At 39.7% G+C, this 17,369-nt stretch overlaps 1 protein-coding gene across 6 annotated transcripts in view; it reads left to right on the top strand.

Annotated features, from left to right (window-relative positions):
- The window catches only part of rgs3a (regulator of G protein signaling 3a), a 148,266-nt gene that overhangs the window by 120,679 nt on the left and 10,218 nt on the right, over nt 1-17,369 (top strand). For all 6 annotated transcript variants that reach the window (XM_079363578.1, XM_079363580.1, XM_079363579.1 and 3 more), the window contains one exon: nt 12,716-12,786. In XM_079363578.1, coding sequence (XP_079219704.1) covers nt 12,716-12,786 — 71 coding nt within the window. The remainder of the gene's footprint in view (nt 1-12,715; nt 12,787-17,369) is intronic.

The raw sequence follows: 17,369 nt of genomic DNA, 5'->3' as shown, positions 1-17,369 counted from the left end.
TCTCAACATATTACTTGCTCCAGGATCTCCTTTGTCTGAGCTGCTTTCACAGCTTGATTTAACATGAACACATGAACACATGAATTTGCTTTCTTTGGTTGTTTTTCACACCATAACATTTTGCTACTACATAATACGGGATCTGAATCTTATTCAGGTGTTACTAAAAAAAAATAAAAAGCTTCAAATTTCCAATCGTTAAATGTACATTTCTGATGCAAGATGTTCTCAGATAAAACTATAAATATATAAAAAAGCAACCAAATGATTAAAATGATTAGTTTAGAGATCAGTCCCCCCCATCCCCCAACTTTTACAAAATGGTAAATAAAAAATATGATCATCATTGCTAACATTTATATACCCATGAAGTATGTATGTAAAGACCGTACACTTACAGCATTGATTGACCCTTTCTCTATCCATTAATGAAATATACTTCAAATAAAAGCAAAATGTTTTATGTTCCTGTCTTTTATTGAGTGGCAGCATTTAAATCTTCCAGGCTTATTCCTTTGACAGTCAAAGAGAAGATGTGCCACAGTCACAATAAAAGTTGCATCAAAAGTTAAAGTGCCACATTAAAACACAAAGTGGCCTGTTGCAACACAGCCCAAAGAGCCGATTTTAACAAACAATGCAGCCAAACATAGTTCAGGATTTTGGCCTTGCACCTGAAGTGGCCACGCCCCTGCTCAGACCACATGTCCTCTTTCATGTCGCTGCGTCCCCCCTGCGGGCTGCGCCCCACAGTTTGAGAAGTGCTGATCTACAGGAGAACGTTCGTGAGGAGTATAACAATGTTTGCAAAGCGATCTGCACAAATCTGTCAGAGGTTTCACATTTAGTGTTTACATCTGGGATTTGTCGCATCAGCCAATCACTCGGATTAATGAGTAATATGATTTATATTAAAAAATACAAACCCAGGTCAGTCATGTGCTGCTGTTAGAGATGTTCAACCAACCTTTAAATACAAACACATTGAGGAATCGTGTATGTTACTGAGAGGTGAATGCTCTTCACAGTCACATTTATGAATCTTTTCTGTTTCTCATTTGTCACGAGATAGAGAGACACCCGAAATCATCAATTCCACCATCAAACATTCTGCACGGCCACGCAGAAACCCTTTTACAGTCATGTGTGTACGATACACAACTCTCTGTCCCGAGTCTCGGCTCGTTCTGTCTCCAGTATTAAAAAAAAAAAAAGATTAGAACACACAGTGAGATAACAAGAACGCCGTGTACTTTATCTGCATGCCAGCTATGTGATCCACAACAGCATGCTACCATGGCTTCAGCTGAGTGCAAGTGTGTTGCGGACACAAATCGCAAACACAATAACTCACACTCCACAGGAGGCAGCAATCAGGGTTAACAATGCTGCTGGGATGATGGGTGGCCACACGCTGGTATAGGTCAAAAGAACAGAGAGTCCTGGAGGAGAGTGAGCTTCACTCCTTGTAGAATAAGATGTGCTTTATGGAAACCTTTTTCTGTAGACGTTGCTGCCACTTTAAAGTTTCCTGTTCAATCGTAAAAAAAACAAAAACTCCTGCTCTGAGTTTGTAATTACTTACTGACAGGCGCTCATTTAAATCCCTTAGAATTTAAAGCAAAGCAATCACAGCAATTCACTCTTTGTTCATAGTGTTAAAACATATTCTGTGATAACAAAAACACTCACCCATGTAACAAAAGCCTACAAAGAGATAACAAGCCAGACACCCAAAAGAGACAACAACAGCTGAGCCCAGATGTTTTGTTCAGAATTATGAATGGATACAGTGACAATTACAGACAACCAAACAGAGAGAATATCAGTTATTTAACTATTGGAAAAGAAAAGCGAGGGGAGTGTCATGAAGTAACTGGATAGGACACAAAATGACTCCCTACCAAACAGGGAAAAGAAGGAGAGAAAAACCAAAAAATCACTTTATGCCCTTGTTACTCCTCCATGACATTCAGATTGAAGGCGAACAGTCCCAGGGGCAGTCTGGGTGGAGCTGTTGTTGATGTCTTCTTCACTTTAGAAGACCACGTCAAGAATCAAAGCACTAAAAAAAAATAAAAATCTGATTGTGCGCTCGCATTTGGATCAATTATAATCAAATGCATTCACATTTAAATTATAGCAACAACATATAAACTTGACGCTTGAAAACTAAATCAATGAAGGTTGCATCTTGGACTCGAGCGTCACTCAACAAACACAGTCAACAGGTTCTTGAATTTAGTCCGTAAATAGAGTCCAAACATCAAGTCAGATGTTCCATAACTGCTGCATGTTGTTAACTACCGCTGAGAGCTGGAGTGCGACCTTTACAAGAGCGATTGTGTGACCGACATCTTTCCCCGGCTGCCCCTGTCGGAATCTCATTCGCAGCATTCCTCCCTTCACTCTAACGGCCAAACATCTCCTCCTGACATGCTGCTTTCCTAGAAACCTTTATGTGGAAGCCCGCCCTTCATTTAAGCCGATAATAGAATTCCTGTATCTAATAATTGGCACCGGGCAGCACCTGCACAACATCTCTTTAACTAGATACATCTATTATCCCTCTCAGGGTGTTAATAACCACACAGAGGTCAAGGCTGCGGGGATGTTGGAGGCCCTGAATGGGAGAGGAATGTGTAGAGGCATCGGCAACAGCTCTAAAGCTTCATGTTGCAACATCAAGACAGTGTGATAATGTGACGGACGTCACTCACGCAAATGTTTAAAAACACTTAAGACAATTGATTAAGCACGGGCCATGCATGTTTAGTGAGATTTTGAGATTCTGTACATAAACACGACTTTACCCTTTAATAAAACGTGACTAAAAAGGAACGGTAGATCAGGTATGTTTATTTTTTTCAAGCGCCTTTTATAAAAATATGTTTGTGAACACAAAGTACAACATGTCCACATGCATCATTAATACGGGTACACTTAATGAGGACATTCAATTCTGCACGACTGTCATAGTAATTTAATGGAAGCAGTGTTACAGTTCAGTAAATACTCCATGATTAATGACTGTGCGGCTGCAATAAATGGATAAAGATGTTTAGATTTAGATGTGCAATGAAACAACCAAACTAATTACCCAAACCAGAAAAAAATAATCAACATAGGCTCATTGGAAAAGATAGCCTGAAGATTTTTTTACACATGCATTCCTGCTGCTGGGGCGTTAAAACATACATGCAGACCCTGTACAGACAATATTTGCCTTCATATTAATGCTGTGTAGATCCAAAGAATCACTGTATCAACCAGAGTGCAAAGAAGAAAATAGTGGCAAACAGAAAACAGGATGCAGCTGTTTAATTACTTGAGGGGAGATCAGCAGGCGACGGATGGGCACCGATTGCAGGGGATGAACGTCATCAACCCTTCAAATTACACAAAAAGTTTTGATTTCATCACATCACTCCAGAAATGATCACCTGAAGAAGATCTCCAGTCAAAATGTGTCATTCTTAACTTGAAACTGATTTAGTTCACGGCATTTGAGCAAGTAAGTCAAGTTTATTGATGAAGTTCTTTTCTTTAGCGCTTTACATCAACACCCAAAAAACAACAATATACATGTAATAAAAAACAGAATACTTAATGGACCAGCATTATAAAAAGCCTGATATAACCAGGAAGAATAATCAGCACAGTAAATCATTGATCAGTGTGTAGACTGGGTGGACCTGGTTAGTCATAGGCCTGCCTAAATATCAACTGTTTTTTAAAAGACTCAACAGAGTCAGAAAGATGTGGCGAGATGGACTCAAACTTATGATCACCACAAGTCTCATAGTGTCTGTGGGGTACAGCGTGTTGGACCTTAGTGTGCAGGCATATCTTCTTCTCTCATTTCAACAAAAGACTGACTGAGGATTCTTTGGCTTTTGCTGTCCGCCTCCAGTGGACACTCGAGGAACTGAAACCCTTTTGTTTCCTTTTTTAGTTGCATTTCTGCCTTCGCTTCATTTGTGATCACTTCAGATTTCTGCTTGGTAAAAACACAAAATAAAGCACTTTTATGGTGATAAACTGATTATCTTCACTCTTCATCAAGCCTAGTACCTTACAACTCCTACACTGTTGAGCCAGGCCGTACAGCAATGATAGCAATCACATCAAATACAAACACGTGAGTCATACAACCCAGTGACGTTGATTAATCATTAATTAAGGTATTTTTGTTGCTCAAGTTTTGGGGGGAATTTGGATTAAGTTATACATTCATCTGTTGTGTCTGCAGCCAGTTGGCCCATTAGTCCACATTTAACACAAGGCTCTGGAAAGAAGTTAGAGTCTGCAACCATTAAAATACCAAGCTGAAAGGTCATCCACTGGTCCGTTATATGTTGATAACATTTTAATAGATAGCTCCAGTAAGTGGACGGAGTCAGCTGACAGATTTACTGAGCAGCTTTCAGGAAAGTGACGCCGTACGAGAATTGTTCATTAACATCCTGTGACATGGGAAGTACTAATGCAGGAAGCAACAACGTCCAGAACAATGTTGAATTACAGGAGGCAGAGGAGAGATACACACACACACATCTCACACTCACTCACACACACACACACACACAACTGTGCAGACAATGCTCCTTTTGTATTCGCTTTCATTATGTAGTTGGAGTAGGAATGAGTCAGTATCCTGTCTGTGGGTCACTGGGTTTATTTCCAGATATTACTGCACATTTTGGCTCTGCATTTCTACTGTATGTGTGTTTTGATTGTTAGTGTGTGTGTGTGTGTGTGTGTGTGTGTGTGTGTGTGTGTGTGTGTGTGTGTGTGTGTGTGTGTGTGTGCGTGTGTGTGTGTGTGTGTGCTGGCAGCTGACATCCACTTCCACAAGTTCACATCCTCACACTGTAACACAAATACAAAATATATACTCCTTCCTCTACAGTGGCAGGTTTTTTCCCCCCAAAAGTTTCCTTTGAATTTTTGAAGAGGAAGCTGGAGGAAGTGTCCCGTGTGAGAAAATGGAAACAAAGAAAAGAAAAAAAAAACACATTTTAGACAGTATTGTAATAATTATGCAAAGACAATCGTTATACATTTCTAAAGAGACATTAAACATTTTATTTAACAAGGACAAAGTTTAACAAAAACCATCTTAAAAAACACAATGTTTGTCTCTGAACACAGCCTGTTACAATCATACTTTCTTGTTTAATATTCATTTAAACTCACCCTTCGTTTTTCGATTTGGTATCTTCCCTTGATGCTCTCTGTTTTAACAGAAGTTCGCCCTTTTAGTCAGTCCTCTCCCCGTATATCTTGTTATATTTTTAGGCTCTTATAAAGGCTTCATTGTTCTTCCAATACCCCTTACAGAGAGACCCCTATCTTCTGTTTTTCCTCTTCTTTTTTTCTTATTTTCGTTCAGCCCTCTGGCCAATATCTCCAAGGAAGTGTTGACACTTACCAAGGCTGAGAACTGTCCTAGAATATCACTAAACAAACAGACTGTGTCCAGTTATTTACTTGCTTTACTAATACCTGTTATGAAAATGGGACATTTCAACATAGAAACAGCAAGCAGGATTTTATTATTACAGGCATATGAAAAGTAAGCTTGTTTTTGACCAGATAGAAGAACCAGAAATAGATTTGTGATTCATACTTCAAACCGTTGTTTTAAGTTGGGATCAAATTTCATAGAGACACATTTTGACCGTTGTCCCAATAAAACTGTTTTCTTAAAAAAATAATAAACCTTCTCCTTTAATTTACAGTTTGAGTCAGTCAAATTGCAGAATTATTGACAACCCTCTTATCTTGATGTATTATATCTTTCACCTTGGCATGGTGATTACAGATGTAGACTGGCTACGATTCAACTAATTATATTTTGCACACACATCATTATGCACAGTATCCAACACTACAGTTGGAGTTTAAAATAGGAGATGTCATCAGTCCTTTCTGTGGAAATCTGAAAATGTAGCCTCAAAATAATGGATTGTTTTTCCATAACCAATAAATGTTAAAGTTTTTGTTCCTTGTCTGCAGTACATGCATTGTCTGTGTTCGTGCTTCAAATGATCACTGTGTAGTTATATATCCTTGATATTTATTCCATGAAACGTGTGAAAGTGGGAATTAAAGAAGACATTGTTGCAGTTCTAAGATCAGAGCCGTTATCAAAGTCCAAATAATAGAAAACCAAAATCGTATTTTTGTCCCACTCAGACTGAGTTGATCCACTACGCGGTGTAGTAAACACAGGGCGTCTGACAGATTCGCTTCAATCTTCTACTTGTTCTTGAAAACAATGTGCTTCATTGGATGCTGCAGTGTAATAAGGTTGTTAATTTGTTCCTGACACTCTAACAGAAAACAGCAAGCGTTAAATGGTCCATCCTGTTTCCATTCATTGTCACATGATTAAACACAGAGGAGGTTTATGTTCAACAGAAGGCAAATCATTTAGATTAGGAATAAAACAAAAAGTGAAGCTAATATTTATCATTTAAAAAAAAAAAAAAAACATTTCATAGATGCAGATATAGACGAGCATTACAACTTAATAACTTATTAAATGTTTCATTGACAGCCACATTCAATAGCCCCCATGTTTTCTGTTTACCACATTGCAGATGTTTCCATTGAATTAAAGCGGTACAGTCTGGTTTGGTAAGTCACATGGAGACAATTAAGTGAATAGTTTCCCCCTCTATTTGTGCTTATTATAGTTCCACATCCTGATAATGACATGTGACTTTGGTTAAGTCTTTAGTAGGTGCTTTTCCCTGGCTTGATAGTTGAAAGTGAAAGTATACAAAGAGAAAAGCCTTCACCAACAAGTGTTTTGCCTCACAAATATTACCTTTAAAATAGTGTCATGAACAGTACATTTAAATACTTCAATGAGAAATTCGTTTAGATTGGATAGTGGGCCAATACCTCCACTTTTAGTCCCCCCCTCTTACTAAATATCTGAATGCTAACTTGTAGCTTATTGTTATGGCGAGCAGCTCAGGTCAGATATTGTAGACTATAAGGGGGGGAATCAGTTTAGACATTGATCAGTGAGGATCGATGGGTGAAACAGACTTATTTTTATCCTAGAGAGAATGGGGTTCAATCCTTGGGTGAAACTAAGCAAAGTTTTTTCAGTCATGTCGCATTTCTGTTTTTCTTCTTGTGCACTCGCTTAGCTGAACAGCAAATCAGAGAGATTCCTACCCCACAACCTCGATGGCCCACGGCAGGCTGCGGCCGACGTGTAGCGACAGAGCAGGACACACCACAAAAACTAGGGCGACGATCACTCACCAAAGGTCCCACGAGGACCGATGGCCGACGATCTCCTTGGTGTGTCAGGACCTTTAGGGCCTAATAAACACTTGTGTTTCAATAGCTGTAAAGCAGTTGGTGTTCAAACGTGTTTCTCAGCCTCACAGCTGATGCAAATGAAGGTGAGGAGCAAGGTCATGATGCCAGGTGTAATGATGCTTACTGCGTCAGCCTGTAATTGTTATGACTCATACTTACACACAACACACAAAGTGGAGACACACAATGTCAGGAAACTATCCTCTAACACACAGCAGTGATCCAAGGCTGCACTAAAGGAGTGGGAGATTGTCTGAGTCCCTATAACAGTGTTCAGGCGCCAACATGTCCATTTATTTTGAGATAAAAAAGAAGAAACAATGAAACGAAAAGGAAGCAAACAGCGTCAGGGAGGTCCGACGAAGACGAGCAGTGGTGAGAAGACGTTTAAATACACAAAGAAGCGAGATCCATTACTTCACCTCTTTGGGTTTTTGGCTGTTAGGAGGTTTGAAGTTTGGGTTGACTGGGTCAAGAATGTTTCTGAGCTGTGTGCAGAATATTGTTCCTCGAATATGTTTGTTAGCGCAGAGCAGAAGTGAAGTATGTCAAGATGTTTGTTGAGTCAAAGACTTGTTATTAGAGAACAGCAGACCATTTGTGTCTCAAACTTCTTTCCCACACACACACATGTATACCAGCACACAAACACACACAGCATACTTTCTTCCCTTTGGCTAAACAGACATGTTCCCAGGTCATGTGCATGTGTGCCTATAAATGTTTTCCTAGTCTTACTTTAGCCAGAAACGTGATTTCCTCCACACGTGCACATTTAGAAACACTATAGAGTGAAGAAGAGGTTACAAAAACACACATGCAGAAAATTTAAACCTTTATCTGTGTATCTGCACAGCCATCCAACAACATTAGTGGAGTATGTCAACATCTGCATCACATGCCTCAGGGGGTTGTATTGTTGTGTGGTCTTTGGCAGAATCTGTGTTTTCTTACTGTATTCACTGTGCAGTATACACACACACACACACACACTCACACACTTCTGAACACACACCAGGGTTATTTTTAGATGAGAGTCAGACTTTATACGCTCGACCGGCCTTTGCCAGTTAGTCTGGCAGTGTGTCTGTGTGTTCTGTGTCTATGTGTTGTAATACACACCTCTTGTGTGTGGGGGCCGGGTAGAGGTCTGTCTTTCAATATAAGTAGAAGCCTGAGAGTGGAAACCTGAGAATAGACCAGCGAGGCTGTATTTTAAACTTAGCATTACTTGTACATAGTTATGGTGAAGTTACACAACGCTAACTCAAATATAAAACACACAAATTAATTACAAATTCAACCAGATCCATTTCATGCAACTTGTCAAAAGTTCTTATGATTTTAACTGATCTAATTTGCAAGCTGCGTATGCTAGTTGTACCTCAAGTTACACATATTTTACTGTGTGTCCATGTGGCCCTCATCCAGCTGGAACATCGCAGTGTAGTGTGAATGAGCATTCAGTCCGTGCATGCAGGCAGTGAGCCAGAGCAAAGGCTGACCCAGCGGACAGAAAATCCCCCCTCTGATCTCCACTGACCACGCAGCACAATTTGCTCTACTGATACCTCTGAATAATCCTGGGGGGGGGGGGTGAAACATTAAGGAATGTCTCTGCAGAGGGCAAAGTTTAGGTGTTCTTCAGATGTTTTTTGAGTGGTTTCAGGGGGAAGTGTAGCTAATGGCTCTATTGGCACTGGAACCTTCTTTTATGGCTGTTACCTCTGAAATCAATAAGTCGATATTGATGTCATATGTGGCCCGAAATTATTTAAAAACCCGTGTTTGCAGCTTCTTCGAAGGGTGATGTAATGGAAAACATTTTTGTGAGAAATACAAATCAAGACCGAGAACCAACCGTCTTTGTGAGGTTTTATTCTTGCAAGAAGGACTGAACCTACAGAGTGGATCCTTGTGATTCAGTCTGCTGAGACACATATGACAGACAGAATGCAGAGCCCCTTTATACATGTCAGGGGGGGAAACAAAAATATTGACAAGCTCTAATGGAGAAGATAAACCATTTAAATACAATCAACCGAGACAGAAGAAGGTCAGATGTCCATTCAGAGAAACACATCCACATCACATTACAACTAATTTACCTAAACACTTTATTTTAAAATGTCAAACAGTTCACAACAGAATTATTTTAACACATCGGCCAAATACATTTTCTTTCCCATTACAGTGACCTGGATATTTCATTATTTCTGACGGCTTTGAGACAGCATTTCCGATATGGCGTTAGAGTGTATCGTCTTGGTTTTAGATTAGACATAATAAGATAAAAAATATACACCAACTCTTTTTTTAAGTCACACAAATAGACCTTAAAGCACAACAGGCCTTTGTTCCCTTCAAACAGCAGCTCTCAAAATAATTTAACTTGTCCTTATTGTTAGGCAGCTACAAAACAGACAGTCACCTTTCACAGTCAACTGTGCATATAGCCACAAAGCTCTGGGTGCATCACTGTACGCTTCCTATGATCTTAATCTCAGTTGGGGGGATAAATAATGAACTGGAAGAAGACAGAGAGGTGATCAAATGATATCCAGGACTGTGAGCAGATGAATATATTCACAATGTGTTCTTCTGATCAAAGAACTAGTACATCTTTCATCCTCAGGTCAAGGAGTGCTTTCACACCGTACTGACCCACATCAGTAATAATCAAACTCCTATTTACAATCGTGAAATGAGCAGTTTTTGTGCTCCTTTCAGAATTGAGAAAAGAACAAGGACTACTCACCTTGTTTTTTTCAAGTACAAGTTCGAAACAAGCAATCTCTGTGATACTGGGGATACAACCATAGCGTAAGAAGTTAGACCTTCTATTAGGATTTAGTTGGGGCATGGGGGTTATTTAGTTGGTAGAGCAGAAATAAGACATGTTTACAGCCTGCTTAAAAATATGAAGAGCTCATGTCTTTATGGCACACATGGTTCAAGGGAGGTCTACATTTTTTTTTTACAACATATCTGTTTGAATAATATTAAGTCTAAAGAACATTCATCCCAAATTGCATGGGTGATGTTACTGACAGGTTTCAGACGGCATTTCCAATTCCGCCTCAAAAACCAATTGGCAACGTGACTGAGACTACATCCATGTTTATGGACCGTCTTTAGAACAGAGGCTTCAGCCCTCAGTGCACATATTGATCCTTGGTTTGACTCCCACCCGACCATATGGAGCAAGTCACCCCCCACTCTCTCTCCCAACATTTCCTGCCTCTCTTCAGTTTCACTAAAACATTTTAAAAAATGGGCAAAAAATGAAGCAGTGACCACAGAAGTATTGGTTTTGAATTATTGCCCCTGAAGGGTAGCAAAAAAAGTAGGATATATGGATTAGTTAGTTTGGGACCATTCCCAACTTTTGACAGTGCCATACATAACCAAAGTGAACCACTTAAAAGGACTGCGTCATACATCTAAAGGCCCTGACACACCAAGGTGATTGTCGGTCTTCCATCCTATAGTTGGACCATCGGTGAGCGGCCGTTTCTCTAGTTTTTGCTGTCTGCTTGGTGTGTCAGGGCCTTAAACATGTGTCTCCTCCTGTATTTTTGAGGTCTTTGTATTTGCCAAGTCAAATAAATGGCGTCATGTGGGTGATGAACCGACAAGGTTAAAACTAGAATGCAAAAGCAAACACGGATATGACTTCTGACAGCTGCAATATGCTGCCAGGGGCAACAAGGTTGATGGAAAAAATATAGGGAACGTTTTCTCATGGGGCCCAGCATTATTGTTTCTACAATTTTTCATACAAACCCTGAGTTCATTTAGATGCACATTTTCTCAAAATAAATAGATGGAGGCTGAAAGGCACACACATGCTTGTATTATTAAAATATCCTGGGTCTGTTTTTATTTCTGCCACTAAATATGGATTTCACCATTTCATGGTCATTTTATGTTAAACAGAGCTTCATATTTGGGGGAATTAGTAGTTTGCTCTATTGTGAGGAAACCATCTCTCACATCTGCCTTTCTGTAGCTAGAATCAGAGACATTAAACCTAGCATAGCAGGAAGACTGAAAACAAGGGGAAACTACTGTAAACAATCTTCTCATCCAGTTTCTAATAGGACAGCAAATGTCACGTTTCCCAGAATGTCAAACTGTCTCTTTAAACGTTAGCATGAACTATTACTACTTATTATGTGTAGACTCCTTGTTGATAGGATACAGCACAATATGTTAAAAAAAAATAGTTCAGTTTGATAGTATAGAGTATAGGTACAAATCAATAGAATCCAATCTGCAATAGAATACAATGTCAAACAAAACACGATGACTTCCTCTGTTACAATATTACATTGAATGATTCACAGCATTGTTGAGTTTGAAGCTGGACAGTTATTATTGATTCAAAGCTTAAAATGTATTTCTGTTAGTTAAGACGTTAAAGACGTTTGTGGTTTGAAAAGTTTCTAAAGATAGCTTTAACAAGAATCGTACAGATCCATTATAACTGATCGTGATTTCAAGTCGAAGACCACCCTCAACGAGGACAGTTCAGAGCCATTTTTAAAAACTACAGGAGACGAGTGGTAGGGACAGACTGTCCTTTGAATCCAAACAGAACCTTGAGATAGAGAAGGTCAGCCAGAAGATGCCCTTAATTTTCCCAAAATGTCTTCCTTGTGAAGGTTGAAAGAAAACACGCTCACCATGTGTTGCAGCTGTTACCAGGGTCCAGCTCTGATTCAAGTCCTGTTCCTGTAATACAATGGCTCATTATTTAGATCCTCACACACACACACACACACAATGGGGCAGCTCCAGGCCATTAGATTAGTGCAGATTGACCTCTTCCCCACCCTGAGGCAACTTCCCTTTTTTCTGCCAACCAATCAAATTGGAGAGTTGGTAGAAAGTGTAATGTGAAACCGGGGGTCTTGGCTCCACACTTGAAACCTGGTGCACAGTTGGAGGCCGACAGAAAACAACTGCCACGGCCTTTCACACACTCACAGAATCTCCTGACTTTGCTAAAGCAGGACAGAAAGTGTTTACAAACACCATCTGCTGCATACATACACTCCGTTTTTTTTTTTTTTTTCACTGACACAAACCTCTGGGAGCTTTGCCTTGTGGGATTTACTCCGCTGACTGCTGCTGTGGATTAACCTTTTTGGTAACTGGCTGTGTGTGTTACCGACTGGACCTGTTTTTAGTCTATCCTAACTGGACTCACTGAGGATTTACTAGCTTTACCAGCTCTCTAGCAAGCTTCCTTGCCTGTTGGGAAGAGTTAAAGCTATAGACAGTATCTGCATTAAGCCACAAGGCCCCCTTTCTGTTTGGAGGCTGGATGATGCAGTGTGTCTTCTCCTTCATCTCCCCCCAGCTGAGCTCCGGATCCCCCTGTAGCTGTGACGTGGGCTCTGACGGGACAAAGAAGAAGAAATCCAAGAACCTGTAAGTACAATCTCATATATATAACAGTATGTCAGCTTTTTGTTTTGCTTTCTCTTTGTGCCAAGTTCAGTTTTACCATCTGCTCATTTAGAAGCTGCAAACATGGACTGCTCAAATGTTCCCTCCCTGACGTGGATTTTAACACTATTAACTGGTAAAACTCAACCTTAACTAAAAATTACAAAAATTAGTCAATCTGTTCTGTTTAAGTACAAACCATTGGTGATCAGATGTGGAAAAATGCAGCACAATGGACAATTCTCTTATAGTCCTAACAATCACAAAGGAATTGGCCATTTCTGTTTTTTAACACTGGGTCATTCTCATGAGAATGAGTCAACATGCTTGTTCTGTAACTATTTCAATGAATACACCTTGCTTTAACAGCCACTGCTTTGGGCCAAACCAACGGTGAATGATGACGGTGTGTTTCAGCACATCGGGGGGTTAATTGAGACGAGAGATTTGACAAGTTGTGTTGATGTGATTGAATTAGCGGACTTGGAAAATGTCAGGACATGTCCACAGTAGATAAAATATATTTGGAAATATTTTGGTGGTTGGGAATTTCTATTCATTTAAAGGCATGCACACTTAAGGTGATAGTAATAGTAAGAAAACGAATAGTTTAACAGTGATCATCATTTACTTAATTAAGTGGCAAATGATGAGCTGCTGAGGAGTGTAGTACCATATGTGTTCACGCATTCTTAACAGTGTGAGAAGGGAGCTGTGTGTGTGTTTGTGAGTGTGCATGTCAGATGTGTCAGTCGACGCCTCAGTGATTCATCAGCTGTTGAATGAGCTGTATTCACACTGCCTTCTTCAAGATGAAAGCACATGTCACGCCTTGAGGACAATAAAAACCCCTCACTGTAGCGGTCCTCGGGCCTGTAAGCTGCCCATTCTTCTGCCACAAGCTGCGGTTTAATTTTGTTTGGTTAACCAGCAGATTAAGTGATCAGGATTCCTCAGCCCCTTTTTTTCTAGAATCTTGAATGCGTTCCCTTTTTGGCAGTTATTGTGGAAAGCGTTAAACCAGCTTCATTTCCTACAAAGTGAACACTTAATTAAATCCTTCTCTGATCGTTTTAAGACGTACTCTTTTCAAAATGGATGGTTTTATTTGACAGTTTGCAGAAACTGTCAGAGAAAGCCGTCTTCACATATCAGTGATTATTTAATGACGGGTTTTGGATGAGGAACACCTTGTGCTGAAACACAGCTTTAATGATGGTAATATTAAACACAGTGACAAAGAATCACTGCAGATGACATGCATCCATTTATTTTATTTTGCTCTGTTATTTGTTGATAAAGTAATTTTTTGTAATTTTACCAGTAAAGAGAAATCTGTTTTCAGTGATGAAGGCTGCATGGAAAAATGCGTTCTGTTTTCAATCATGACCAGGGACAAAGTGAGCTCCTTCCATTGAGTGCAACCCTGTGTTTGCCATCATTAGTCAATTCATCATTAGACAAGAAAAGAACATGGAGCAAGATGGAAACTCCATTTACACATTCATGTCCTCTGTCTCCAGTATGCACAGCCCTCATTTCTATCAAAGTCGCGTCATGAACCCGTTATCATCCATTAAAGGCTTTTCATTGTCCAGTATTTGACCCATTTTCAACCATTTTTCATTAGGCCACACTGTAAACCAATAACAGGGACAATAATCTCTTCAATCATAATAAGCCACACCAATAAACATGCCCTCAATACAATATATTGCCATGTTACTCAGAGGAATATGAATGCAATATGTCGTTGCTTCAGATAGAAATCACAGGCTTTCTTTGAAACCAACGCGTGAAGGAAATTAAATTATATTCTCAAGATGTTGAGGAGTGATACATTATATAGAGGGGAGACAAGTAGATGCAGAACAAAGGCCAGCAGTATCTTATATCTTGGCCAAATTATGAGATGTGGCAATTCATAGCTTCAAGAAGACAGAGGGACGTCAAGTCTTGTGATCTTCGGTGAATGGTATCCAGTAATATCAGTCGAGTTGATTTCCTGTCTTCTCACTGTCCCTCCTGTTGTTTTCACTGTTTAAAGTGTGTTTTAAACCTCTATCAGATCAGCTCCGAATCACTGAACATACCCATTACATGTTGCTGTAGACTCCATTACAAGGTCAAAATTGTAACATGGGAATGTTTTTGTCTCCTTCTGTAGATGGCATCGGCGTGGTCATTATACCAAACCAAACCAGACTAAACCAAATCAAACATATTGAAGTTTTGTATTCAAGCCGAAATTGTTTGCTAATTATCATCTTTAAGTATACTCTGTACAGCTACAATACACATTGTTACTTGAGCATCATCAACCACAAAGACTTCTTCTTCTCCAAGCTTACCTTTACCCTAAAACATTTAAATGTTTTAAAATGTTCATACTTCCTACACTTCAGCCTTTTACTCACTCTGTCTCGTTCTCCAGACCCAGCACAGCTGTTTTCCTGAAATTGTCTACATGACCTCTTCCTCTCCCCTCCTCCATTATGACCTCTTCTTTTGTTTTTACTCAGCCCAGGTGTTCTACTTCCCCAACTAGTGGCTTCTTTTTTTTCTCCTTAACGCTGTTTTCTAAAGAAGTAGCAATAAAGCCATAAACCAAGAACACAGCAAGTGGAGCTCCAGAGTAATATGTGCAGTAATGTGAGCTCCTTGACAGATTGATCTCAGTTTATAAAAATGATGCATACCCAGGGGCAGAGTTTTTCATTTCCTTGGGTATAAAATAGTACCATAAAAACATGTACAAAGGCATAAAATCAAGAATGGCTGCAGTATTAAAACATCCGTTATTAGAGCTGGTATCCTGCTCTAGGTCATAACAACGTAATATAGACGAAGAGAGTGGAAAACAGCAGAACAATAAGCAGAAGTCTGTGCTTGTTTGCTTGTTTGTTCCTAATAAGTCTGTCACACTTCATAATACAAGGTTTCTGCCATTCGCATAAGCAGTTCTAAGGGGAATAAATCATCTTTTAGGGGTTTGCTAAGACTCTTCTATTGTGCTGGTAAAGTTGGCCATGGTGAGTGTTGATGAGCTAGACCATGTTGTTATATCAGCCAGATTATGTGAGCTGTTATGTCTATGAAGGACATTGGTTGTATGTATTTATAGACATCTAGAAGTCTAAAGGGAAATACAGGTCCTCACATTGTTAACACCCATTGGTCGTTATTTAAGCTCTGAGTCTCAACCAGTCATGAAGTAGATGAGTGTCACATTTTCTTAGAGAGCAAAAGTCCACTTGCCTGACTTCGACCCTGTTTGCACCTGGTATCAATGTGTGGTTTCAGTCATCTGATCACAAGTGGCTTGATTAGGCCATTTAACTACTTCTACTACTGTCCCAGACTGAAGTGGTGCTGGGGGGAATGTGTTAAACTCCTTCACTTGAACCAGCATAAGCCGTTTCCCCACTTGATTCTATCTATTTGTGTCATACAACTTCCGATCAAAGCCTGGCTTGAGCAAACAGCATGGGCCAGTTTGGGTATCAAATCTATCTCAGACTACACTCTAACTTTCAGAAATTCTGACAAAGCCCAGTTTTAGTCAGTCAAACACAATACATTTACTTTTTCTAACTTTGTGTTAATTGTGTCTCCAGAGATCACTTGTCTTTGGATCTCACTTGCCTGTTGCATATGCAAAAAAGCACCCATACGTCATTAACATTTAAAAAGGCTATATGTTTCACTTTCACTCAGTGTGAGGCAGCATTGTTCTCCCAGTTTTCTACAGTGCTGCCTCATATGACACATTTAAGGTTCAGTCCTCACAATGGCTCCCACTGCAAAGCCAAAAAAAAAAGCATTACTCCTTACATTTTTTGAGAAAACGTAAGTCCTTTTCATTGTTGAATTTCCGAAACAACGCTTTGACAAAGTTAACCACCTGGCTGGAGCTTCACATACACATACAGTCAGACATGCACACACACACAATGTCGTCGTCCCGTCCCGTCCCCCCATTACGCTTCCGCGACATTCATTTTGAAGATCAATAAAGTGCTCACATTTCTAAATAACAATTCCTGAAGCATTAGGATAACTCTTCATATCAGTCATAGCCAGAATTGCCATTTAATTTGTATGTAGATAAAGTCAGTTACAGTATAAGTATAGCAGCAATTAGCAGCTTGGTGCATAAGCTCAGTAGCTACACCCTGACGCTGTAACATACAACCATTATCCAAGCATCAACAATTCTAGCTGATGTTACTCCTAATAGAATGAATTACTGCGTTTAAAAAGATGATTTAATGAAGCCACAGCTTTCAGATTCAATAGAAGCTAACGCTACCTAGCAGCTATATAGGGAAACAATGAATTACCTAAGATATTTTGAATTATGAGTATGAAGTCCCTCTGTGGACTCTAACAAAAGATCAAAACATCATTTAAAAAAGTCAAATCATTTCTTGTTCTAATTTACAAACCCATTAAAACCAACATCCTGACCAGGCCCATGTGGAAGGAATCTCTCCTGTCTAAACTCTGCGTTGTGATTGGTTGGCCCTAGGGTCCGCCTTCTCCAAACCCCCTTGACTATAAAA

Source organism: Symphodus melops (genome assembly GCF_947650265.1).
Source record: "Symphodus melops genome assembly, chromosome: 16".
Taxonomy (NCBI): domain Eukaryota; kingdom Metazoa; phylum Chordata; class Actinopteri; order Labriformes; family Labridae; genus Symphodus; species Symphodus melops.
This window is presented reverse-complemented; position numbering and strand designations above follow the sequence as displayed.